The sequence below is a fragment of the Abramis brama genome (genome assembly GCF_963993115.1).
Source record: "Abramis brama genome assembly, chromosome: 6".
Classification (NCBI taxonomy): domain Eukaryota; kingdom Metazoa; phylum Chordata; class Actinopteri; order Cypriniformes; family Leuciscidae; genus Abramis; species Abramis brama.
Window position 1 is genome coordinate 19,292,093 of NC_139968.1, and position 26,886 is coordinate 19,318,978.

Here is a 26,886-nt window from a genome sequence, read left to right on the forward strand (position 1 = left end):
CATTTAAAATAAATGCTATTTCATAATCTAAGATGGAGAGGACATGATTTGTTTCTCTTTCAGGGAAGTGGTTTGTAAGCACAGGAAAGGACAATCTGCTCAATGCATGGAGGACGCCATATGGAGCCAGTATTTTCCAGGTTTGTTCCAAACCCATGTGACTTTCTTTCTTCCTTGGAACGCAAACGGAGATGTTTTGAATGTCCTAAACCTTTAAATGCTGCTATACTATTAACAGAACGGAATAAGAGTGCAGCTGTGCGCAGACAGAGAGCTTAGATTTAAAGCACGACGGTTCTCGGTTTAGATTCAAAAATGATTTTACTCCTCTCTCTCGCTCTCTCTCTCTTTTATAGTCAAAGGAGTCCTCGTCTGTCCTGAGCTGTGACGTGTCCCCAGACGACAAGTATATTGTAACTGGTTCTGGTGATAAGAAAGCCACGGTGTATGAGGTGGTGTACTGAACGCAGACAAAGACGTACGGATGGATGAACAAAGAGCGCCAAGCATGACACAATCATGGCCGCGTGGCAGGCAACCATGGCTCTTCTATTCGCCGTCCTTTCACTCCATCCAGTCACCATATCTTAAGAGATAGAGAAAGGCTTTGCTCGCAATGGCATACTAACATACTACTCATACTATTTATGCAGTGTGTATCTTGTGCACAGTACGAAGATTTTCTTTATGTTCGTAAAGATTTCCTTCAAAATTTGTGCGATTTCGAAGGAACGATTTCCTTCGTTCAAAATTTCCTGTCAAAACACTATGTGAGATACTGTATCCCATGGCAGTGTGCTCAACTTGACCTTCCAGTTTAAAGTCGGCATGAAATGGAAATTCACCCTATTTTCGAAATAATCTTATTGTGAACGATTCATCCATGCATGTTTCATTTGTTTTATATTTTTTGACCTTGTAATTTTTGTTTCTCTTCAGCAATTCGAATGTACAATAAATCACAATACGGAAGAAAAGATTTGTTGCTACTTCTGTTCCATTGCGACTAACAATAACACATGACTTGAATTATTTGCAACATATTTTTCATAAATTTATTGGACTACAATGTTAAAGACAACAAAATGTAACTTTATTAACAAAGTGCACAATACTCATTAATTAAAAATGCAACAATGTAGCATACTACTATTTATCTCAACAATTTTCTGTTCTCATTGCAATAACAGTATATACTGTGAAGTATGTAGTACGCTAGTATTCCATTACGAACGTAGCATATGAGAGTGAAGCTGTTAATTAGAACAGTCTCCAAGCTAAAAGAGGAAGCCCCACAGACACCTGGTACTTAGGGAGCTGCTTCTTACAGTAACGCCAAAACCAGACAATCATTTCATTAGTTGCAAACTCCCTCCATAAAGAGAGTGCAACATCACCCCCCCCCAATGAGAAAATGCTCACGTTGGAGGATTTCTGGATGAACACGAAATGGGCGTACAAACAATTCTCCACTCGCCTATCCAACCCAATTAGACATTCATGTGGCAAATCCCAGTCGAATTCTCCAACCTGCATTTAATTTCCTTCTTCCACAAGTCAGTGTCTAATGAGGAGCAAGGGTAAATCATGCAGGATTCGTGTGGCAAATATTCACAACCACGACCGTTATTTGTTTTAATTCCTGTGGATTATCATACAGATGTTGCGCTCATTTGTGGTTTAATGCTCATTTTCATGTCATTAATTATCTTTTAGGAAAACTTTTCATGATTGCTCTTCTTTAGTGAGATAAAGCAATGCATCAGGACCTATAATGCAAATACCTAAAATTTTGAAACTAGTATATGATATATACCATAAAAAAATTTCATTAAAAATAAATAAAAAATGAATTATTGTGACAAAAATATATAATTAATCAACAGCATGGAAGACAATGCAATACTATCTTTATGAAGATAAAATTATTTTAATTTGGGGGCTGCAAATATTGATATAGCAGTTTAATTGGAATTAATAAATAGGGATATCATGTAACAAATTTAAATGTATTTTTTAATAAAATGACATCCATAATGTAACCTCTTTTCAAGTTAGACAGAGAGAAATGTTTGAAAATCTGAGCGGTCCTAAAACAGAGCCCTGATGCACACCATTAATAAGAAGAGCTGTGGTTGCCAACCTGACCAGGAATTTTCAAGGAGAAACTACAGAATTAATCTACTACATGCACCAAACATCCTGCCGGGAACAGATTTTTTTTTTTTTAATTACATCTTTTTTTTGTTCATTCTTTTGATCTATAAAGCTTTTCTCAGCACTTAGAAAACGGTTGGATGAGTCAAACCGTTTTTTCTTGTGAACTGAAGGAATTGTATCATTAAGTTCTTTCTCTTTTTTATGGCAATAGTAAGCAGTGATACTACAGTGTTTTGATCAGTCTGTTTATTATCCAGAAAGTGCGGTGTGTTTATTTTTCAAATAGCTGAAAATACGGCTGCCTGCAAACTGGCATTTGTCTGTTTCAAGGTAGACCGCCTCTACTGCACGATCTGTCTTTGACATCATGCTATAGAAATATCTGTATCTATCTACCCTTATATAATGCATTATGTTTGTATACTGAACAATGTTCACTGTCAAGATTTCATTAAAGACTCTCTCTCTCGAAAGCCAAGGAACTTGGGCATTGCTGTGATATCCCTGTAGCACTTCCCATGTGATGTAAAAGACATATGTATACATTGACAAATTAAACTTGTGGTCATCTTTTGAAGTTGTTGCATTCTTGAGAGTGTTTCAATATCAAATAATTATTACAAAAAAACTGAAGACATTATCCAGACCAACTCATGTTTATGCAGATTTTATTTACATATGTAAAATTATTTACTACACCAAATTGTATTATATTAAAATTAATTAATTTATTTTAAAACATGAACACCAGCTTGGTTACAATTAATGAATTTAATACATTCACATTTCAATTTCTTATTGTAAAAATTGTACACAAGTAAATAAAATTGGCTTAAGTATGAGCTTTGGGGTCTGCATTTTATTATTTTATTATATTATCTTCAAAATGGGCAAATAGGCTGGGATACCAGAAAGCATTTTACCATCTAAATGTAATTAAATTATTGGATTTACTTACTATCTACATCATTATGCAGGGTTCAAAATTTGTATCTTCTTTATTATCTATATTATTATCTTATTCATTATGAATGAGATTTTTAAACTACAAATAAATGCAAGTGTCTTTTGGCTTTTAAAGAGCTTTATTTACAGTTCATACATACCAAGTTTGCGACCAAACAGTCAAAATAATTTTCAACATGCTCCAACATACAGTATTCACGTGATAGGACATTAACTGAGTGTCTTTATAGCCATTTCCCTGAAGTCAATGAAACACTAAAATCCTTGTTGTCCTACATCATAGAGTCCATCATCCATACAATCATAACACAGAGCCGAGATCAGGTCAGCTTTAAGAAAACGATCATTGAAGAAGTCTTAGGCAAGTCCGTAAGGTCTCATCATAAATCATTAATCCACCGCGGCTCCATAATTGTCCATTTCCGTGAAAATTCCGAAGGCTAAAAAAATAAGATTTCTTTTACTACTATATTCACTACAGAGGTTTCATCTTGTTTAAAAAAAGAAAGAGAGAAGAAGAAAAGAGGAGGTCTTTGGAGAAATTCCATGTTTTTGAAGCTAGACTACCAGCTTTCCTCACAGCATTAAAAAAACAACAAGGTCAGTTCTGAAGATCCACCATCCGATCCTGGAGTTGAAAAGTACAGCCGTCCTGCTGTCTCGGAGTCCATATTCATGTCCATGTCACACCTTTTGTCTCCCAACTTGGAGACAAAATAACGATGAATCTGGTCTCCTCAATCCAATCAGTTTTTGTTTTATGAGCGACATTCTGAACACATTCAGTTTAGTAAATGACTTCATACACAGTAGCCTTCTTATCTCCTGAGCCAGTGACAATGAACTGGTCGTCAGGCGAGATGTCACAGCTGAGGACGGATGACGATTCCTTAGACTAGGGACAAAAAAATGATCAGTTAAGAGAGTTCGTTCAGGTGTTAGATAGCATTTCTAATCAGTGTTTGTCTTCTGTATCCTGATAAATAGGGCACATAGAAAGTCTATTCAACAATAAACATTCATTTCTGACACGTCATTAAGTCTCCATGATACTGACAAAAATGTAAATATTATTTATTAATTCTTGTTCTAGCACAATGTAACCGATAATTTCCCAACAATCCCGGGGAAGCTACTTTGAGTTTGGAAAGCAAACATTTGAGGAAGTTCAAGCTACTCTTTAAAAAGTATTTAGCTAAACTATAAGCTAACTTGAACAGATTCCAATTAAGTAGAAAATAGTGAGTGAAGGTATAAATATTAATATTCAAAACATTTAAAATGCTGCACAGATGAAGTAGTTCATTTATATAAACTGCTTGAGCGAACCAAACAATGTATATTTTGGCGCTACAATGAATTAGCAGCTTTTTACTGGAAAAGCTGCACCATTTTGAAACTTGCTTACAATCTAGTTAGTAGCATCACTACTTTAAGTTATTTACTCCCCAACACGTTAGTATTTACAATCAACAGACACCATTTTGTAACCAAACAGCACAATACCTGGAATATGCTTGATCCATATGGAGTTCGCCATGCATTCAGTAGATTATCTTTGCCTGTGCTTACAAACCATTTACCTGCAAAAGTGAAAAAGTATGGTGTTATGCATAATCTTTTTGTTTTTCCATAATGCTCAACCTCAAATGAAAAATCCACCAAACATACCGCAGTAGGCGAACTTGAGTGAGAGAACGCAGCTTTCGTGAAGGTGCAGCTGGTATTTGTCTGGTTTGGAGACGTGCAGCACTTCCACATTACTGCTCTCCATCCCCACTGCAAGCCACTCGCCCGTAGGACAGTAACCCAGAGAAAAGATCTGCGTGCACAAATAAACATATTGTTTAATGCTAAAAATGATCACAATTCTTCCCCACACCAAGGTATGAACAACAACGGAACCTCCTGATCCGACCTGGATATATTTCAAAACAGCGCTTTCGTTTAAAAACTCCACACTAGCGTTTTTGAGCATTTTCCAAAAGTTGCTCATCCACAGTGAAAAACAATGTGAAAGAGCAGTATGTCCAAATTCACAGTCTTCATAAAACAGTTGGCAAAAAGTTCCAAGGATGACCTTCTACTTCCGACGAGATTCTTAAGTGCACATCCAATTGACACTTTACTATCAATGTCCATACGTAAAAATAGTACTACACACATTCATAGTATATACAATGTACTCCTTAAACACAAAGTAATTACTTGTTCAAGAAGACTTTGAAAGCAGCCCACATGGTCTATGTTTTGCCAAAGGACAGCATTTATTCTTTTCAGGAATGTAATATGAAGATTGCACAAAGATTTATCAATAGCAACACTATGAAAGTGAATAGCAGGCATAACTTTGGTACAACCAAAGATATCGGGTATATTATGCATCATATGACTAAACGTGCATCATCGTTTTTAAACACCTCTGTTTTCATAATCCACACTACAACATAAAAATGGCATTTTCAAATTTATAGGTTTGCACTGGACAAAGACCAGAATGTACAGAAAAAGATGCGTTTTCAAATCTTTCCTAAATAATGTTAAGAGTTGCATGAAAACTCTTCAAATGCTCAGTACCTGTGAGGTGAAGTCATGCTGCTGCAGCTGTCGGCCCTCTCTCAGGTCCCAGCAGCGCACTGTGTTGTCCAGACCCCCGGTCCACAGTTTGGTCCCGTCGTTGGAAATATCTATACAGCTGGCTCCGTCTGTGTGGCCTTGGAATTGCCTGCGGAGGGCAACACAAGAACATCACATGACCTCAGGAAGAAGAACGTCATCTATCTCACCAGCAGGAGTCTTTAGATACCTGACGAGCGTCTGGTTGTGCAGGTCCCAGACCACGATGTTTCCATCACTGCAGCAGGAGAAGCAGACCTTGTTGTCGGGACTGATGGCCAGAGCATAGCAGGCCGGAGCCGAGGACGTCAATTCGGCCTTGATCCGTGGAGTCGGCGTGGCCAAGTCCCAGATGGACAGTGTGCTGGCTTCACCTCCAACTATCAAGGTCCGCCCATCTGGGAGTAGCTTGCATGAGCGGATGTAGTTGTCTCGATTCTGATTGGACGAAAGGGTGGACATTATTTAGTCCAACTTGGATGGCAAATACCAACTAGAAGGAGAGTTTGACATGACGCAGATCTCACCAAACAGTCCAGTTGGGCCATCGGGCTCTTACTGCCCGGTTGGCTGATGTCCCAGACTTTGACGCAGCCTTTCCCACCGGTGTAGACGTGACGCGTGGAGGTGCTGATGGTGACCGCGCACACAACCTCTCCATGACTGAGGGTGTGGATCTGACGGGCGTGCCGCGGGATGCCAGGGCCGAGGAGGGCGTCAGGAGGGAAGGGCACCGGCTGCATTTGACCATCTGCGCTCACGTGGAACGAGTAAGCACTGGGGGCGGGGAAGATGAACAATTTCATTCAAGACAGACTAAGAGCGTTCACACTGGAGAATTGGTGCATTTGACATCAGCAGTCAAACAAATGGGAACTGGCATTGGAAACTTACGGTTTTCCAGAAGCTGCTGACTGCAGGCTACCAGGTAACCCTGGTACTCTCATATGAGGGTGAGGAGACTCGTAGCCCACCTTGGGAAGTAATTAGGGCAATGAGATTAAATCGTAAAAGGCACAAGGAAAATGTAGGGTTAACTGTTGTATTCCCCTCACCACAGGTGAACGTCCATATCCAGCCGCGGCAGCAGCGGCAGCAGCAGCAGAGCCATTCATCTGAGGGGAGACGAGGTGGAGACCGGCACCGTATCCCGCGGCTCCCGCCAACTCCCCATTAACTCCCGGAGGAAGCCCAAATGCACCAGGGGGGTACGCGCCCTGCACAGCCAATGGGTTCCTCAGACCTAAAGCTAGGAATCCAAAAATGGGGGGAACTGAGTTATAAAGGTTTGTTTCTCAGTGTTGAAGCATTTAATTAATTAAGCAAGTAATAATTGAATAATTGTCAAAACGGAACAAATAGATTTCAGAATGCAGAGTTAACACCAAATCCTTTTCAAATTAGTAAAAAAAAAAAAAAAAAATGGTGGTAAAACTTTTCTTTAACAAATATCATGAATTAGAATTGGAGTCACGCCATGCCATTTCTTAAGATAAAATTATGGAAAACTACTAAAGATTTTTCTTTTTCTTTTAGAGAAATAATAATAAAAGATTGTCGAACTAAAGTTTTTTCCTTGAGAAATAATAAAAAAAGAGTTTCAAGCTTTCATCAAATTGCATTCTTTTGAGGTTTTTTCTTCCTTATGATCTAAAGACAGTAGGACTTTATGCTCTCAAAAATAATGAATTTTAATTCAGTAATTAAAACCATGTTCATCATAGAAAAGAGGTGCATTCAAGTCATTGTATGTACGAATAGTATTTTAAATGCATTTTTGAATAAAAAGATCCTTAAAAAAAAAAAAAAAGAGAGACCCTTTAATGGACCCTCTCAGGAATGCTAAAATTAAAGGAGCTCGGCACCATGATACAATTAAAACAAGACGTCCTCTCAGAAACAGGAAGACCACTACTGCCCTCTGCTGGCTGACAACCTGACAACCCTCAAAAAAAGACATTCAAACCTGGTGGAACTAAACACTCTACAAATACAGTCACTAAAGACTTGGACTATCGGGATAAAACAGAATCGTACCAAGAGGGTCAACGCCTGGCTTCCCAGGAACGGGACGAAACTGCGGAGGAACGCTGGGGCCTGGGGTGGACGACTCCTGGGACATGGGCGTGCCAGGCTTCATCCCTGGAGTGCTGGACTTCTCTCTCTATAAGGTTAGGGAACACATTTACGCACATTAATTATTCAGGAAAGGTATATAGTCAATGAAAAAAGATGCAGCGATAAGTCAAACTCAAGCAGGAACTGTCTGTTTTTGCATTTTAAGGAGCAAGGGATGAGATGTGCAGGAGGAAGAAACGGTATTGTGCACTGCGAGACACCTTCGTTTGAGGGAGGGAAAGGAACTTGTTCGCTAAACGAGTAATGCATTTGTTTAACATCGAACAAACATGTTTGTGTTTGTTTTCGAGTAATATATATATATATATACGTACCGGTGGAGGCTCCTTGCTGCGTGAAGGAGAAGCAGCACTGCTGGAGGAAGCCAGCGAGGTCGGACTGGCCTGGGGCAGAGGCTCCTTACGGGAAGGAGGGAGTTTATCTAATCCGTTCTCTCTGGAGGAGTACGACTGCACGCTTCTTGGAGAAGAAGGGTCCTGAGGGAATGGAATGCACATGACGATTTAATCAGGGGAAAATATGGCCAGCCTTGTTTTCATTCTTTAACACAAACCGACCTCGTCAACAACCAAATTGTCGTCGCTCTTCTCCGCGTCGCTGCCCTGAAAGACAAAACGCCATAAGAGTTGAGCGTGTGTGCTTAAATCAAATAAAGATCATGTTTATGATTCATGAAAGGAGAGGAGGTTGTGAATTTAACACTTACGTAGTCTGTCATAAACTCCTTCTCATCTGCTTTTCTCTTTTTTCCATTGCTGAGGTAGTCTGAAGGCCTGCCTTTGTCTCCGTTTGAGAGTGAACTCTGGCAGAGGAAGAGAAAGATGAGGAAATGAGAGTGGAAGAGACAGTGTAAGTGTGTGTGTGTGTGTGTGAGCGAGAAGAAAGAGATAATGATGTAGGAGACGAGGGATAAATCAAATCAGCTCTATAACTGCTGGACCCACAGGCAATAGAGACGCCTAATGCATGACAGTCTGCACTGAGAACTCAACTAGAAAGAGACAGAGAGGGAGAAAGAAAATGGAAGAATACTACAGATACTCACTGGTCCAGGTTCACGGTCTGTGTGGATCATGGGAAGGGCAGGTAAACGTCCCCGATGCCAGTCAAAACAAACCAAAAAACAAACAATGTGACTATGACAGTTAGACAAAACTCACCCTCCAACAGACAAAACAAGGCTTTGAATTACCCCACAGCTAAAAAACAAACAAAAGCAGATTCCTTCAGTTCCCACTCTTTCATGTTTCATTGATGAAATGCATCACCTGACAGATTTTAAAGATGAACTGATCAATGTTTCAGGGTAGACTGTTACCTTACCTCAGCATTGCTTTGTGATTACTAGCATGTTGCTATGTGGTTGTTATAATAATAATTATAATTAGTATTATTATATAGAAAATTGATAGACATAATTTTTTGGCCAAATTGTGCCATCCTTAAAAAAAAAAGTTTTTTTTTTTTTATTTATTCCAATTTGAATTTTTTCCCCCCAAATCCGTGCAGCCCTCACGAGTAATGTTTAGTTTAATTCGTGTTCAGATGATTTAGTTCATAAAGAGTGAGACCTTATGCCGAGTTCAGACTATACAATATTTGTCTGTTACGATATTCACTGTGTCGGATTATGCGATTTTGACTCCTAAATTCTTGTCATGCCGTAGACAAGAAACACGTCAGACTAAACACTGCTTTCCGACCAATCATCGCTTGCCATTTTTGATGACACGCGTGATGTCATCAAAAAGGCGGAAACAAGAGCATAAACAAACAATGGCTACTGAAGAGACGTGTTAGCTTAAAGCTAATTCCAGCTCTCACCGGTTCACTGAAGCGCCTTCGCTATCATTCGCCAGCCCAGCATTTATCTTTTTTCACTTTTTGGTTGTAGTTCCTCAAGAAGACATAATAAAGGCTAGAGTATTATTGACATACCTCAAAAAACCTTTCCTCTATTGCATAATTTCACCAAACAGCACCAATAAAATCATCTCTTTTTCATTTCGGCATGTTTGAAAGCTGTGTTACGGATGAGCTTCTGTGCTCCTATTGGTCAACATCATAGATGTGAATGAACCTGTCGTGGAGGACCGAAAAAAACCTTAAAAAAGCTAGTCTTTCTGTCGGGACGTCGTGAAGCGTCGTAGGTTGGTTGTTGTCCACTGTGACACACTACAAGATGAAATAATCGATTCTTGCGTCCCGACGCCCATTGTCGTTTATGAATACCCACGACACCCTACATCAAACAGATTGTGCCAAAATCAGGCTGATATCGTGTAGTCTGAACCCAGCATTAAACAATAAGTTTAATTATACATTTTATAACTTTAAAAGTTCAATTTCAGTTGGACTAAAACAATAATTCATCCTTTTAAAACACTTAATTCTAACTGAAACCATGCCAGTATGGTTTTTGCAAAGTCAAACTCACAGTTGTAGCTCGACTTATACACTTGTTAATTGGACAACAATTGGCCGCATGGTTTGAGCACTTGCTCCGAAAGATCCATTCGATTACGTATTTGTGACGTCCAATCGATTACTCAACAAAGCTCCATTATAACTGCACTTGTAAATGCATTTATTTTGTAAGTCCTGTTGCTGTTGTTAATAAACTGGTCAAGTGATCTGTCAGGATGATTTTATTTGTTATACCTCTGTGGTGCTCGGCTGCGGCGGCTGCCGCCACTGCCTCTAAATGTGCTCGCTCGTCTTTAGAGGCCAGTTGGGCACTAAGGGCCCCGGACAGGGCCAGCAGCCCAGAGCCGCCTCCCAGAGTCAGTCCCGGGTGAGGCAGGCCGGAGGGGTGAGGGGCCATGGGCAGCCCCTGGGCAGCATGCTGGGAAAGGTGCTGGGCCTGCAGCTGTTGCTAGAGGGAACGAGAGGAAGAGGACGATGGAGCGATGAAGGAAGGGCGGGGGTCAGAGAGAGGGGGGGGAATAGATGAAGGGAGTGTGGGAGATAAAAGAGAGCGACATAGAGGCCGAGATGGAAGTGGAGTGAAGAAACAGATAGCCAGAGGAAATGAAAAGAGCATGAGGAGGAGGAGAGAGAGATGAGAGGAAAGGGAGAGGGAGATAGAGAGAGAGAGAGAAAAAAAATACACAACACAGTTAAGACTTGGATCTGCACCACAGACGAAGAGGCCGTTACAAAGGGAATGCATTCATGACCCCTTCCCAGTGCCCCGAGAGTGAGGGAGCGTGTATCGAAATGGTGTTGACTTGCTCTAACGGGTGGGTCGGGGGAACAGCACATTCGCTAATGAGCACCCCAAAATTAAATTAAAATCGCTTGAGCTGAAGCTGATGACGGCCATGTGAGAAATCAAAACGGAAAAGTGAATAAAAATACGGGAAATGAGAGGTGAAAAATCATAAATGGGGATTAAAACACACGCATTCTTAACATAAATTAGTCGACTAGTTAGCCAAATTCGAAAATATGGAGTTTTGCATATCCCTAGCCTAGTTATGAAAGTGCTACTTTGCACTTTTTCAAACATTCAACCAAACCATAAAAAAGAAAACCGCAATGACAACTAAAGAGGAAAGTGTTAAATAAAAAGGATGAAAAGATGGAAGTACACACTGTGGAAGGCAGAGGGGGGAGTCCACGTACCCCTATCGACGCATTCAACTCCCCCATAGTCACCTGTTTGGCGCGCTCCATGGCCTGGACCACCTGCTGCTGGTGCTGTGGACGAGGTCGAAAAATGGCCGTCAATGATAAACAAACAAGCAACAAACAAGGCAGATGGCCACCCTAGTGTGTCTTTGTGTACTGTGTGATTTCCATTTTCTGGGGGGGGGGTGTGCGCTAACATTTTGTATGAATACACACTTAAAACAGGAGGGGGAAGTTGTTTTTTCTGTCAGGAAAAGCTTTGGGCAAACCGTAAGCGTTTTTGTGGAAGTGGGTTTACAAGAATAACAATAGGCTTCCCAGAGGCATCAGAATGAGAGACTATGTGAAAACGTGAGGAAATATGAGAGGAAGAGAGAAAAAAAAAGTGTGATTGCATGTATGTGAGAAACAGAAAGAGCGATGTTGTGTGTGTGTGTGTGTGTGTGTGTGTGTGTGTGTGTGTGTGTGTGTGTGTGTGTGTGTGTGTGTGTGTGTGCACAAGTGAGTGATTATCAATCACAGAACGTCTGAATGCAATGTGGCATGTGTGAGTGTCATGATGTGTAGCTGTGGGACTAAGTGTGTGTTGGTCTCATCTCACCTCCTGCGACAGGAATGGAATGAGCTGGGCACAAATCACATTCAGCCGTTTGGCGATCTCCGTCTGCAGAGATATGGAGGGCGAGAAGGATTTAGAAGCAGAAAGAAAGCAAATAAAAACTGATTTCATTTTGCACAATTCCATTTTTTTTCCATTTTAAATGTTAAATTACCATTTCCTACCCTAGTTTGGCTATTTTATGATAATGAAGATACTACAACTACTACTGATAATAATAATAATAATAATAATAATAATAATAAATTGATATTTTATGCATCTAATGTATAACTACTACTACTACTACTACTACTACTACTACTATTAATTATTAGTATTAGTAGTATAATAGTAGTTATACATAAGATTAATTTACTACTTATCTAAATGTATAACTACTACAAGTAACAATAATATTTATAAATATGAAGTTTATTATTATTTAAATTATTATTAGTAGTACTAATAGTAGTTATACATTAGAAGAATAAATAAATGTACTAATCATAAATTGATATTTTAATGCATCTAGCGTATAACTAGTACTACTACTAATATGAATAATTGTATTAGTAGTAGTAGTAATAGTATTACAGTAGTAGTCGTCGTCGTCGTAGTAGTAGTAGTAGTAGTAGTAGTAAGGTAGTAGAGTAGTAGTAGTAAAGTAGTAGTAGGAGTAGTAGTACAGTAGTAGTAGTAGTACAGTATTATTATTATTATTATTATTAGTAGTAGTAGTAGTAGTAGTAGTAGTAAGGTAGTAGAGTAGTAGCAGTAGTAGTAGTAGTAGTACTACAAGTACAGTAGTAGTAAAGTAGTAGTAAAGTAGTAGTAGTAGTAGTAGTAGCAGTAGTAGTAGTAGTAGTACAAGTACAGTAGTAGTAAAGTAGTAGTAGTAGTAGTAGTAGTAGTAGTAGTAGTAGTAGTACAAGTACAGTAGTAGTAGTAAAGTAGTAGTAGTAGTAGTAGTAGTAAAGTAGTAGTAGTAGTAGTAGTAGTAGTAGTAGTAGAATAGTTTAGATGCAGACTTCAACTTCCCACTCAGACAGAAAGTGTGCTTGACTGAAATAAAGTGTGACCAACCAATTTTTGTTTTAAAGAGTAAGAAAATCTGAACATAACTTACCTAGCTAACAATAACTAACATAATCACAAAGATTAATTTGTTTACTTGCAACTACCTTTCACAAACAAATCTACTGAATCGGTTTCCAAAGAGTTGATGCCATAAACAGTGCGGATTTTGCCTCGTAAAGCCAAAGAAATAATATAAACCCAGCCAGTTAGATTAGCGATCAAGTCTGTCAGCTATTACCATATTTGAATGCACAAAGCATCAAGCGGCCCATGAATCGTTGGGCATGAGTCTGAGGCGGAAAATACAGTAACAGACTGAAATGCCTAAGCAACAGCAAAAAATACAATCCAGTCCAACAAGATGTTGCAGGAGTGTAACCTGCTACCTCCGCTCACACAGCTAGTAAATATTTTAGCCCTCCACATCTGGTTCATGCTAATAGTTGCACGGTGAGGAGAGAGGATCCCTGAAATATTCATGCCCAGCATCTGCTGAGTCTGAGTGACACTGGTCTTGCCCCATTGAGCTGCTGAGTCTTTAGAGGTTTCTCATGCTCAGGCCACTTTAATCTTAAACCAACAACCCAAACAAGAGCTGAGGGCAACCCTCTCCACCACTGTTTATTTTGCCAACAGGTATAAATTAATACTGTATTATCAACATTCACCCTCATGCTACAAAATACAACATTTCTCTTAAAGGGATAGTTCACTCACAAATTTCTGACTTTCATGTTCCAAACCTGTATGACTTTTAAAACACTTAAGATGATATTTTGAAGAGTACAATGCAATGACAATGAAAGCTTTCAAGCTTTAAAAGGACACAAAAACGCCATAGAAAATATCATGAAAGGGATTCATACGACTGTCTTCTGAAGTCAAACAATAGCTTTGTATGTCAGATGAACAGACCAAAATGTCATTATTCACAGAAAATCTTGACATCTAGATGTCCTTTGCACATTCATATGAGAAAGCCTTAAGATTCATAAACAAAACGGTGTTATTGATAAATAAAACTATTAAAAACATTTTTGTTATTTGAAATAAAGCTGAAATAAAATATAAATATTAGATGGACAAACTGCCCTGGCAAAGGAAATAAAATGTCTAGCCTGAAATTACTAAAATTACTCAAACTAAATAAAAATAAATAAAGCTAAATTGAAATTTAATTTTTAAAAAATACTAAAATTTAAAATAAATTAAAATGAAAACTAAAAATATAAAAATAAAAGCTAATTTAAAATATTATAAATACTGTAATGACATTTTTTTTTTTAAATAACAGTGTAACAAAAAATTCTTTCAAAACAGAAATATTTTATAAATCTGTTTGATCAGTTCCCAAAATGATTAATTTTTACAAATCAGACTGATCAGTTCTCAAGTTCAACTCACTAATTCAATCATCTGGTCGCATATGAATTCAATTCCAGTTTGTTCTTCACACAAATTTATCGTATGACCAAGGGATATTATAGTTTAAAAAAAAAAACAATTTTTAAAAAAAATAAAATTAACTTTAATTGAATTTTATAAATATTTAAACTTATTTTATTTCAGCTAGTTGGCAAGAAAACATTTCTCATTTCCATTTATTTTAGTGATGTACTAAAAAAAAAAAAAAAAAAAACGATACAAAAAGACACGAAAATTTCACATTCCTTTTTGAATTCACTGTAATTTCCTGCTAAAGAGCGACCAGTGCGCTCTTCAAAATGCCTCTTCGTATTTCAATATATTTTACGGTGAGTGAATGCTGACAGTATATAAATTTGAGTCCCCTTTCCCTTTAAGTGAATTACTGGCTGTCCACCCCCCCCAAAAGAAAGAAGGAACAGACCCCCCCGCCCCCATCTCTTCTATATCTATCCATCACAGCCATCCCCAGGGAAACACAATGATTTCTTGTTAGGGAACGGCAACTACAAAATGACATCTTCAGAGGAGAGAGTGGGGGAGGCTGGGAAAAGGGGAGGGCGGGAAGGAGGGAGCGAAAGAGGAGAAATGGGGAGAAAGAAAGAAAGAAAGAAAGAAAGAAAGAAAGAAAGAAAGAAAGAAAAAAGAGGCTAGAAGAAAGGCACAGTTAAGGAAATTACAGAGTGATGGGAGATGCAGAAAGATGAGGGAGGGGGAGTTACATTAGAGAAGGGAATTCGTGGAGCATGTCAAAAAAGAAGTGCAATTGAAACGGAGGAAGAGAACAGACGCTCCGAGAGCACTGACCTAATTTAAACTGACCTGACATCTGCACGAGAAAGAGAGAGAGAGAGCGAGGAAGGTCGGGAAATGCAGATGCAGTACGCAATTTATGAGGAAGGAGAGCGAGAAAGACATAGCTAGCTACTTTTAGATAATCGCTTGTATGTGTGTGTGTGTGGGGGGGGGGGGGGGGGGTGCCGAAAAGGGGAGTGTGTGTCGTAGTAGACACATTATTTGTTGATCTAATTAGTGTGTTTGCAGATTAATTTTAAAACAAGTGCCAGGAGCCAGACCTAAGAGGATTTCAACTATATAAAACGGCTGTGGAAAAAAGATCCCTGCATAATTGAATCTGAATTATGAACCCTACAAAAGATAAAAGGAATAATAAAACTCTTCAGCACAAATCACAACGTGACATTGAATAGGCATTTTTACACCGGCAGCCCACGTTAAAACCGTCGAGTGTTTGCATGTATATGACTAGGGAAGGGTCACGATTGTCAGCTAGTCATCCAACAACTGACTAGCCGTTTAGTGAGGATTATGTTTTTTGCTTTTTTTTTTTCATATAAAGTTCTGAAATTGTGAGGGAATAGTGAGAATTTTTAGCTTATCCTGTAGAAAGCATGCCTTGGTCATAATAAAGCCCTAATGAGAAAAAAATGCTTTTGCAATTACAATTCATGACCTTTCCATAAAAAAACCCAACATTTAAAGGCGTTTACATGACTTTTGGCTTAAACATAATTGACAAATTTGCTTAAAAGGAAACCAGCAAACTTACCTGTTTGTGCATCTCTATGTTGAGGCCGTAGGACATTTCATAGTACTGAAAGAGAAGAGGATATCATTAAAATGACGCATTCTAGAAAGAGTATTTGAGGTAGCGGTTTATTAATTTCCTTATTTGCTTGGAAAAAGAAGCAAAAGAGGTTCATGGTCTACTGTCACTGTCACCAATGGAGTGATGTATGAGGCACAGCTCACATAAAAGTCACTTTCAAAGCAAGCTTTCTGTTGGTCAAGGCAGCGAATTTGAGAGACCAACTTGAACCTGTGGTGAAATCAGCAAAAATTCTGATTGCATGGATTCCTATTGACACAACTAGGTCTTACCACAAACGGCTTGTTAATTCTGATCTAAGGCCAGTGTGTGCAGATGATTCATTGTAAAAAAATAGTCTGGAGAAGTTGGTCCTCATCCAGTACCAAAGTCCATCTTGAATCAGAACAGCACTCATGTAAATCTCATTTCTCTGCCATTTTACCATTTATCTTATTATAACACCATCTCTACACTGAACGCGCTGCGCCGCAACAGCTAGAAGATGTCGACACTGGATGCGACAAAGCAACTGTTGCAAATCCATTTGTCCTTCCTATGAGAAGTATCGCAAGTGCTTGGAGACCGTCCTAAATAGAACAAGGCGTCAGATTACTGTTGGGGATTTGTCATGTAGCGTCGCGTCACGCCGTATTCCAGTGTAGACGGCATCACTGATTATAATGGATTCTATTATCATTTGTCGTGTCGCGACCGGTGTGGACACGGTGTAAACCTGTATGAGGTTATTTTTAAGAGTCTTTTATACAGTTCTTGCCATACATAGTGATTACGTCCTAAAGGTTCAAAAAGGTATAAATGTAGTCCACATGAACAACAAACTATAATTCAAGACTGTATTAATGGAAAATATTCACCTTCACAGAATCTCACAGTAAGTCATCTTTTTTTTATCTGAATGTGGGTGCAAAATAAGTGAATACTAGTGCTGTCAAATTGATTAATCGCAAATAATCGCATCTAATATGAAAGTTTGCAAATATATATATATATGCTAGGCCCCGTTTACACCCATTATTAAGATGCATTTTGGTCGATCAGATCACAAGTAGACGACACTAAATACAGGTGTAAACAGGGTCTAAAACGTTTTGAGTTTATCCACTTTTGACCACTTTTCCAGAGGTAGTTGAAAACGAAAAACGCTCCTGTGGTCGAATGAGTTCGAACAGCCACAAAAGACAGTCTTCTCTCCCCCTACTGACCTAATGCATAAATATCAAGGGAAACGCGCTAGCCAGACAGGATTTAAACTTTGTCGGCTGAAGACCCAGGTTTGGTTTGAAGATGAAAAACGCACCAAGCACAATGTTCTCTGACCATTCCTGATTTCTAACACACACTCATAGTGTTCAACCTGGTCTTGAGGCTAGAAACGAAAGCTGATTTTAAAAAAACAACGAAATCTCCGTATGTTTCTCTGTCGTCTCCGGGCGCGTTCATATGTAAATTCTTATTTCGTCCATTAGATTGAAAGATCTGAAAAAACCCTCCCCTCGAAGAAATCAGGACAGAAGTGGTTGAAAGTGGACAAAAGAGACGGATTAAAACACCAGGTGTAAACAGGAATGTGTTTCCCTCGTCTGCCTTTGATCCGATCGACCAAAACGCATCTTAACACCAGATGTAAACAGGGCCTCAAATACGATTAATCAATATGACAGAACTAGTGAATACCGACACATTTTGACCTCAGAATAGGCTACTTATATATAAAGCATTTAACCCACAGACTACTTTTGTTTGTGGTTTTATCGTTCAACTGATTTATCAAAAACTCTTTTCCATTGGACTTGTCTGTTCTGATGGAAAAAAAGGAATAAGATGGTGAGAAAACAATTTTAACTTTTTACTAATCAATTCCTTTTAGCTAGCTGGATAAATACTGGTATGGCAGAGTCAAACAAGTGTAATTTTATTAGATAGAGAGAATCAACTAAAAAGGAAAGGAGAGGCAGATAGAGAAGGGTAAAAACAACAGAGACGGAGGGATAGAAAGACCCTGGCAATAAAAGAAGCCGGCCTGACAGCTGCCTGTTGTATTCACCAGCTCTGCCAAGAGCCCACGGTGTTGCTAGGCGACTCCCACACTAAAAAAATTATGAGCCAAGAAAAAAAAAAAAAAAGGGAGAGAAAGAAAACGGACAGAGAAAAGGGGTTAACCCGTCTGCCAAGAGCAAATGGCATGCCAGGCGCACATAGCTGCCATATCTGTGGGCACTGAGGCACATGGCAGCGGCTCTGAAAACTCATTCTCTGTGATAGATGAGCCGCGTTTGAAGGACTTCTGATTGAGAGCTGAAGGAAGATGGTGTCTGCTGTTTGGATGTGTGTCGCATCTGATGCCCGATGCAAAACTAAGTTGGTGTGTGTGTGTGTTTTTCTTACCATGACATAATGTCTCTGTATTTCTGTCTTCTCTGTGGCCAGCTTTTCACACTCCAACTTCAGACTGCAGAAGAGAGAGAGAGAGAGAGAGAGAGATGTTTTGTTGGATTGGTGGAAAGAGAGATTCTGTTGGACTGTTTTGGTGCTCGGACATTTTGATTTACTTGGTGTTTATGAATTGTCTAATAAATGTATCAATTTCTCTTTTGAATCACTCCCCTCCACTGTATGCTGCCTTTGACAAACTGCGAAAACATGACGCAAGGACAGACATAAATATATAAAGATATACAGAAAAACACACAAGACCCAGAGACAAATGGATAAATAGGCAGAGAGATGACAAAGACAATTACAGACCAAAAAAAATAAATAGATAGTAAGAGACAAACTGAGAAACAAGAAAGACAAACTGATGGATATGCAAAAAAAACAGACAAATAAATAGAAAGACACAAGATAGAGATAAAGACGGACACAAACAGAGACATACAGATATATGACATACTTTTAAAAACATATATAAAAAAGAAAAAAAAGGCAGACAGAAAGAGACCTATAGAAAGACAGACAGGAGTAGACTGACAGACAGACCGACAAAAAGAGACACAAACCAACAAGAAGTATACAGAAAGACATTTAAGAGACAGACAAACATACAGAAAGACAGAAATAAACAGACACACAGAAAGCGAAGACAGATAGACAGACAGACCCAGACTGAATCTACTAAGATCAAACAGCACACACTTTCTCATCTCCTGGCTGTATTTCAGCTCTTCACACACACACACTGACTTGTTTGCAGGCGTCAGATTTATGCGAGCGCGCGGGAGGGCCTGGGAAAATTAGAATATGATTAATACCGCAACATTACTGCGCCGCAACAGGTAATAACGGCACATCCGCTCTCCTTCACTGACTGCGCACAACCGTCGATAATTGACTCATTTATCACCGCGAGTGAGGAAGAGCGCAGAGGATGATGGGCGTGGGGTGTGCGGGAAGTGAGAGAGTGAGAGAGTGATAGAGGGAGCTGTGGAGGATTAAATTCATTCCCCTGCTAGAATTTATTACACTGGAATTGCCTCACTGCAAAAGTCACCCCCGTCACAGGATTTCCGAGAACTGACAAATCTATCGGTGCGCGTTTCGCTGAGACCGTCTCTGCTTATTTATTTATTTCCCATCTCGCCTGAATGAGTTGGCCTCAATTATGCGATGCGGTGAAGACATCGCTCCCTTGTGCAAAATCGCAGTGGAAGTTGGAGAAAACAGCATGACGGCTCCAAATATTGTCTGGTTCATTGGATAAAGATGCTAGATCTGTTTTCAGGCTTATATTTACATAGTTACGAGTTTAAATGCGATCATTAAAAATTCTGCAACATCTCCCGCGTGGAAAAGGGGGCAGCCGAGAGTTCAGCGCGCCGCGAGGCTGGAGTGGATTGAGGTAAATCAAGGCTAATGTGGAATTAAACTTTAAAGGGTAAAATCCGTTAAATGCAGGCACCTCAACACGCAATAAACAACAGCAACTGGAAGCTTCTGCAAGTCCAAACAAAATAACTGATCATTATTGTTCCATCCCTTAAAATTTAGTAACAGCTTGACAATTGTCATCAATGAAAGATCTTAATGTCAGAGAATCAAAAAGCTTGTTTAAAGAAGATCCTATCTTCAATTATGGTGTTCTTTTTATAACCCAAGTCTCTTTTAACATGCATCATGGTGTTTGAATGGTGAAATGTGTTGTTAGGTGATCAAAACGATATTAAAATTCTATACTACCTCTGAAAAACTGAAAGCACTAAAAAGTAGGGGTGGGAATTACAGGGGTACCCCACGATACGATACATGGCTCACGATACCGATAATATCACGATACAGCAATTCTGCGATAATCAATATATTGCTAGACAATCCTGTAATGATACATCATGATATCTGTCTAACTATGAAAACAAAATAACGGTTAAGTGCGTGTTTTCCAGCCTTTGGACTTAAACGTGGCTGGGGCAACTATTATTTTACTCACACTGCTGTCCGCCATCCCGTTAAAAAAACCCCTCTTTTTCTTAGGCTAGTTAATTTATGTTCACGTTTCCCTCATTCATGTGTTGAGCGCCCCCTCGAAGAGGCATGAAGTAGCGACGCTGGGAGTAGGGAAATCTATTTAGAGAGCCTTATTTTATTAATTAAAATATTGATATTTGGCGCCAGCGATTCTCGTATTGCACAAAGATGGACAATGATATATTGCCCTATCGATATTTTGTCCTACCCCTACTAAAAAGTAAAATAAATCAATTTAAATGCAACAAGTTAAAAATGAGCATTAGGTCATGCAATGGTAAAAATAATGCATAAAGTAATCCCCCTATGCTGTTGCTGAGAATATGAGACTGTCCAATAAATGCAAGGAAAACACCAACTGCCCAAACATTGCTAAAGATTCCAACCCTTAATTACATAAAATCAAAAGGAAAAAAGAAAGGTCTCTTTCTTTCCCTGACAACAAATAAGGTGATCGTCGGAACGGGCAACAAAACTGCAGGCTGCCTGCATCACAACAGTCAAGCCAGCAAAGCACTATTAGGTTACTTCAATACACTCACAAGCTAACTGCACTTTTAATCATGTTGCACACCACAACAGAGTGAATTTATAATGATGACTTAAAGTAAAGCATCTGAATGAGAAATTTGAGTGAAAAAGCAAATATTCAGTCTGACGGTGAGGAGTATCAGTCCAATTAGAGAAAGTGAGGACACTTCCTCACAGATCTCATCCTCATTTGCCATGCCTGTGCCTCATTAGTAAAAGCCCTTGTGTCTTCTGTATTCTCATAGTGCTTTTTCATCTCTCTGCTTAGAGTGCACGCGCACATAGTGATTAGTTAGTGAAATAGTCCAGTTCAGAGCTAAATTAAACCCCATTACTGCCTGAGAGAGGATTGATGAAGGTTTTGACTTCGGCAAATTTGCATTTGCGGCACACACTCTTTGAAGCCTGAAATGTGCTTTATGATAGAGCATGAAGAATAATAAATTTTATGCTTTGTCGTGTTCAGAAATCGCAGATTCGTAAAGCAACGTTGCATTCTCTGCATTTACCACAGGGGGTGCTAATGGTTATTTTTTTTCTTCAGGTCAACAACTGTCATGGTGGAGCACCAGTTTGAAGGGAATACTGCTGAACAAGTTGATTAATTTTTATCATGTAACAGTTATAATGGAATATATATAGCGAGGTTTAATGCATACGTATGCATTATGTATAGTATGCAAATCTTACACTAAGGTGGCAAAATGTAAATGGTATGAAACAAGGCTGTGCCCATGTTATACCACATGTTGAAAACCCCAAAAAAATCTCCATCAATACAAGTATATGGCAAACATTCCTGATGAAATACTCTGTCAGACACACACCAACATTAAAGCGCAATTGCAAACCAAACCACCCACCACAAACACATGCACTTAAATACACACGCGCTCGATGGGGGAATGCCGGGCCACACACATACAGATGTATTCAGCAAAGCAGGCCTAAACCACAAACCCCAGACTTCATCATAAAGATGCCTAGAATCCACTAAAAAGTCCACTCTGTCTAGGCACAAAGAAGATATCATGGGTATCAGCTCAAAGCTGTTTCTGTGCGGGTGGCTGTCTGTGGGTTGGTTGTCTTCATGTCTGAGCCATTGCAAACCCAGAGGACACATTAGCAAGGTAGGTGAGCTGCTGTGTTCGTAAAAGGGCTGGGCAAAGCAAAAACTACTGTAATGAGAACCTCCGGTCTAAAGCCCTCCTGTCTGCTGATTAGAGGCCTTCTACACAAAAAACACCCAAACCTAAGCACACAATCACGAACATGCAGAGACATAGTCAAGTCAAGCCACCTTCATTTATATAGCGCTTTTAACTAAATGTACTGTTTCAAAGCAGCTTTACAAGTGATAATGGGAAATTAAATTAATAGGAAATTAAAGTAACAGAGATTGTATTGGCTTTACAGCAGCTCTAGAATAAAAGTTATTGTCCAGCTTAAGTTAGTTTTGATCGATTCACTTCCGTTGCAAAGATCATTAGTTATTAACTATGGGGCTTCCGAGTAGCCATGTGAATTGGAACTATTTTGACAACGTTTTATCTGTACAGAGGTAAAGGGAAGGAGAAGGGGGCCTTCAAAGGGGAGAGACTAGTTGACACTTCAGGACTGCGTTGTCGTCGTGTCCAGGCGCAGGTCCTTCATCAGATCTGGATACGACCTGGATCCGACGGACTGCGGTAAACCTCGGGATAAACAGAGAGACTAATATTAGCGTAGACGCCATTCTCCTTATGATGTGACGAAGACATCAGGATTTATGGAAAGTGTTCCCGGTTCCGGCTGACCTAATCTATGCAGCCTAACATTGAATTATAGAAGTTTATAATGTATTATGTGTATGCTAGGTCAAAGAGATGTGGTTTTAGTCTAGATTTGAACTGACAGTGTGTGTTCGCTTCCCGGACAATGTTAGGAAGACTGTTCCAGAGTTTTGGTGCTAAATAGGAAAAGGATCTACTCAACGGTTATAAATGAGGCCCCAGAAATGTTATTAATAAAGCAATCTTTAGTAACAGAAGTGATAGGTCTAACATATTTTTAACACGGAGTCGGCTTTGAAGCCTTGGCTAAATGAAGTTTACACGAGACTATAATGATCTGAGATGTCATCACTCTGCTGCAGAATTTCAACGGCATCAACATTGATTCCATGTGATAATATTAGATCTAGAGCAGGTGTGCCCAACCCTGCTCCTGCCGATCGACTGTCCTGCACAGTTCATCTCCAGCCCTAATCAAACACACCTGCCTTTAATTTTCAAGCATCCTGAAGACGTTAATTGGTTGCTTCAGGTGTGTTTGATAAGGGTTGGAGATAAACTGTGCAGGACAGTCGATCGGCAGGAGCAGGGTTGGGCACCCCTGATCTAGAGTATGAATACGACAATGAGTAGGTCCTGACACGTGTTGTCTAACTCCAATAGAGTTAAGAATGTCTTTAAATGCCAATCCCAATGCATCTTTTTTTCATTATCTACATGTGTATTAAAATCACCAACAATTAGGACTTTATTTGCAGCCAGTACTAAATCTGACAGAAAATTAGCAGTTTCTTTGATAAAGTCTGTACGGTGCCCTGGTGGCCTGTATACAGTAGCCAGCACAAATCTCATTGTGATTTATCATTTACACTAGATAGTGTTACATTAAGCACCAACACTTCAAAATAATTATATTTGAAACAAGACTTCTCAGTAATTCTTAAGATATTACTATAAATTACAGCAACACCAACCCCCTTTGCCTTTCAGACGAGGCTCATGTTTATAACAATAATCTTGGGGGGTGGACTCATTTAAAGTAAGGTAATTGTCTGGTTTTAGACAGGTTTCTGTCAAACACAGCACATCTAGGTTATAATCTGTGATCATATCATTAACATGAAGTGCTTTTGAAGTAAGGGATCAAATATTCAGCAACCCAAGATTTATCATTTGTTAATTTGTATTCATCTGTTTTTTTTATTTGTTTTTATTACATACACAAAACATGTGCAGTGCAAACAACACAGCATGGTAACACCGTATGGAGCAGCTCTCTTTGTTATGCAGTTCCTGCCCAGTTCACATTTCCTGCCGGACCTTGCGCTGTAACCTGACCTCGGCCTAAGTGTGTTTCTCACATAGGCCAGCGCCCAGCCACCCACACACAAACACACCTCTCCCCAACTCATCTTGCCAAATCTCTTTAGCTCTGACTCTTTCCTGTCCTTTAATCCAACACCAATCAGCCTCCAGACACAAATTACGAGAACTAAAATTAAAATCTAAGCCACGCCACGTATAGCCAAGAGCTGTCTGTGCCTGTCTGGCGCGTCCCGTGTGTGCCTGCCACGTTCTACCTGGAGCGGGACCAGCTCAGTGGCAGGAGAATGCTTATGGGAAATGCCACATCTGAAACACCATGGGAAGGCCACTGCTAATCTTGTTGCCTGACCTAAAGGAGGTCTGTGATTTTAGACTTCACATTGTAATGCTTCATGAAGTGCCATTCAGGGGCTAATTACAGTGCTAGTAAGAAAATTAGATCAAACTGTAAAATCACCCATTGACTTGAAGTCATAGAATGTTTGACATTCAAATTATAATGCTGCCTTCGTCGTGTTGGAATTATTGTATTTACGAGCTAAGCATACATTTACAATATTGGCTGTAAATACCAGTGGGGAAACTCTGGATTTTCTTACAGCCCAGACTTTGAGTTGGGGACATGTCAATTAATAGGAGAAGCTTAGTGGTATTGATCATAATTGTGAATCTTGACTCTACGGTGTAGTATTCACCCATTTTGTGTACCATTGTGTACCAAAACAGTGATAAAGCTTGTCAGAAAATTCTACTAGAAAAGCTTGTTGCACTAGCTGGAGAAAATGAAATAAAAAGGAAAAGGAAATTAACCACATTGTCCATTTCATTTGTACCCAAATCATAATGAAAATTAAAACTGTAATATCGAATTACAAACTCACACACCATAACTTTCATAAATCATGCAACTCTAGTATTTGCATACAGTACTGATTGTCATGAAACACAAATGTAGTTCATTACTCCTTGAGCAAAGTATTCAACTTATGTTGAAATGCTCTAATTATAATAAACACCCAACAAATGAAACCAAGAAATGTCTCCCGCTCTAATTTGATAACAAGTGTGCAGGTGTTTGGCCCTCTGCATCAGGCTTGAGCCAGATTCATTAGATATTCGAGCACCAGCTAACTGCGAAAATCAAGAACAGATGAACAACTCTTAAAATCTGATTGGGAGACCAATACAGAGCCACATGAGAGTGGTATTATCCATTAATTTAGAAAGGTGCACAAAATATCTGCTTAGCTGTTGGCTTCTGGGAAAGATTTTGAGCAAATACAGCCATAAATATCCAGGCTGATATATGTGTAAACCCAGCAGCCATCAGAAGGGCTGAACTCTGTTTATACAGAGGATTTTTGAGCTTATTTGACTGAACACTGAAGGCAGGAACAGAAGAGACTAACAATAGGAATGTGGGGACTGGGTGGATTTGCCGAGTCTGGCATGAGGAATCAAAGCTGTAGCCGTGTGAAGGCTTGCCAGTAATAAGGAAGGGTGTGCGGGTGTGCAGAGGGGGAATGGACTACCGTACCGGAGAGGATGCCAGCACCTACTAGAAATCACACACAGGTCATGCCTGGTCTGGCCACATTCCTGAGCCTCAGAGTGCACATAAAACAAACCCACAGAACCAAAGGAGTATGTATGCGTTATGAGAAAGCAGTGGGCCTTCCCCTTTTAGAAGCTACATCAAGGGATTTCTTTTGAATACTAACAAAAATCTAAGCCCTACTTGTTAGAAATTCCCACTAAAACTACACTCTGATGGTAGCTAATTTACATGTTGCCTGGCTGGTCCAAGCGAGTGATTAGCTGGTGTCGAAAAGGGATGTCCAACCTTGCTCATGGAGGGCCACCTTTTTGCAGAGTTAAGCATTATCCTCCCTAGAATTTTCTAGGGATTAATGATTAGCTAGTTCAGGTGCATTTAACAATGGATGGAACTATACTCTGCAAGAAAGCATCCCTCCAGGAGTAAGATTATACATCCCTGATATAGATGGATTTTTAGATGGACGGCAAGAAGTCAATCATCTTTGTCAAGCAGCCACCATGTTCCAAAAAAGCAACCTGACCGCCCTAACCACTGACATTTTAACCTTTCTTCAGCCTTCTTCCTACAATTACATTGCATCAGGAATTCAGCAAAGACATTCTCCCATGGGTTAACTAAATTACAGGCTTGGGAAAAATGTATTTCGATTATATTGACATAGAACATCTTAGCGAGTGTATGTATTAGCAAGGGGGTTGTACCTGTGATACTGTGTCTGCAGGAACTGGAACTCCTCCTTTATGCGGTCCAGAGTCTCGGGGTAAGTGAGTTTCAGAGGTTGGGTCGACCCCGATGCTGCAGCGACTGCGGCTGCTGCTGCTGCAGCTGAAGCCGAGGACCCGGGGGGTGGTTGCAAAGGTGCCTATGGGGGGGGGATAAAGTAGGGTTAGAATCTGAAACTCTTTTTTTTTTAAAACAGGATGAAAAGCATTTTTAAAAGAAATTACACTTAAAAGCTAATTTCAGGCAACTGCAAAAAGCTCTG

The 26,886-nt window shown here is 39.5% G+C and overlaps 2 protein-coding genes across 13 annotated transcripts in view; one reads left to right on the plus strand and one right to left on the minus strand.

Moving 5' to 3' along the window:
• tle2b (TLE family member 2, transcriptional corepressor b) overlaps window positions 1–2,737 on the plus strand; it is a 47,251-nt gene extending 44,514 nt beyond the window's left edge. For all 4 annotated transcript variants that reach the window (XM_084116203.1, XM_084116204.1, XM_084116206.1 and 1 more), the window contains 2 exons: window positions 64–140; window positions 357–2,737. In XM_084116203.1, the coding sequence (XP_083972329.1) occupies window positions 64–140; window positions 357–464 (185 nt within the window). In that variant the 3' untranslated portion in view covers window positions 465–2,737. The remainder of the gene's footprint in view (window positions 1–63; window positions 141–356) is intronic.
• A 493-nt stretch (window positions 2,738–3,230) lies between these two features.
• tle2a (TLE family member 2, transcriptional corepressor a) overlaps window positions 3,231–26,886 on the minus strand; it is a 29,719-nt gene continuing 6,063 nt past the window's right edge. The window contains exons 2-20 of one of the 9 annotated variants that reach the window (XM_084116200.1): window positions 26,603–26,763; window positions 18,636–18,699; window positions 16,188–16,232; window positions 12,116–12,178; window positions 11,542–11,583; window positions 10,543–10,756; window positions 8,927–8,943; window positions 8,588–8,683; window positions 8,439–8,483; window positions 8,196–8,357; window positions 7,780–7,906; window positions 6,798–6,991; window positions 6,637–6,716; window positions 6,270–6,519; window positions 5,933–6,180; window positions 5,704–5,851; window positions 4,798–4,948; window positions 4,633–4,709; window positions 3,231–4,021 (exon numbers count right to left, since the gene is read on the minus strand). In XM_084116200.1, the coding sequence (XP_083972326.1) occupies window positions 3,914–4,021; window positions 4,633–4,709; window positions 4,798–4,948; window positions 5,704–5,851; window positions 5,933–6,180; window positions 6,270–6,519; window positions 6,637–6,716; window positions 6,798–6,991; window positions 7,780–7,906; window positions 8,196–8,357; window positions 8,439–8,483; window positions 8,588–8,683; window positions 8,927–8,943; window positions 10,543–10,756; window positions 11,542–11,583; window positions 12,116–12,178; window positions 16,188–16,232; window positions 18,636–18,699; window positions 26,603–26,763 (2,292 nt within the window). In that variant the 3' untranslated portion in view covers window positions 3,231–3,913. Of the gene's footprint in view, window positions 4,022–4,632; window positions 4,710–4,797; window positions 4,949–5,703; window positions 5,852–5,932; window positions 6,181–6,269; window positions 6,520–6,636; window positions 6,717–6,797; window positions 6,992–7,779; window positions 7,907–8,195; window positions 8,358–8,438; window positions 8,484–8,587; window positions 8,684–8,926; window positions 8,989–10,542; window positions 10,757–11,478; window positions 11,584–12,115; window positions 12,179–16,187; window positions 16,233–18,635; window positions 18,700–26,602; window positions 26,764–26,886 lie in introns of those variants that run through there. The other 8 variants (XM_084116198.1, XM_084116199.1, XM_084116195.1 and 5 more) reach the window with 8 other exon arrangements.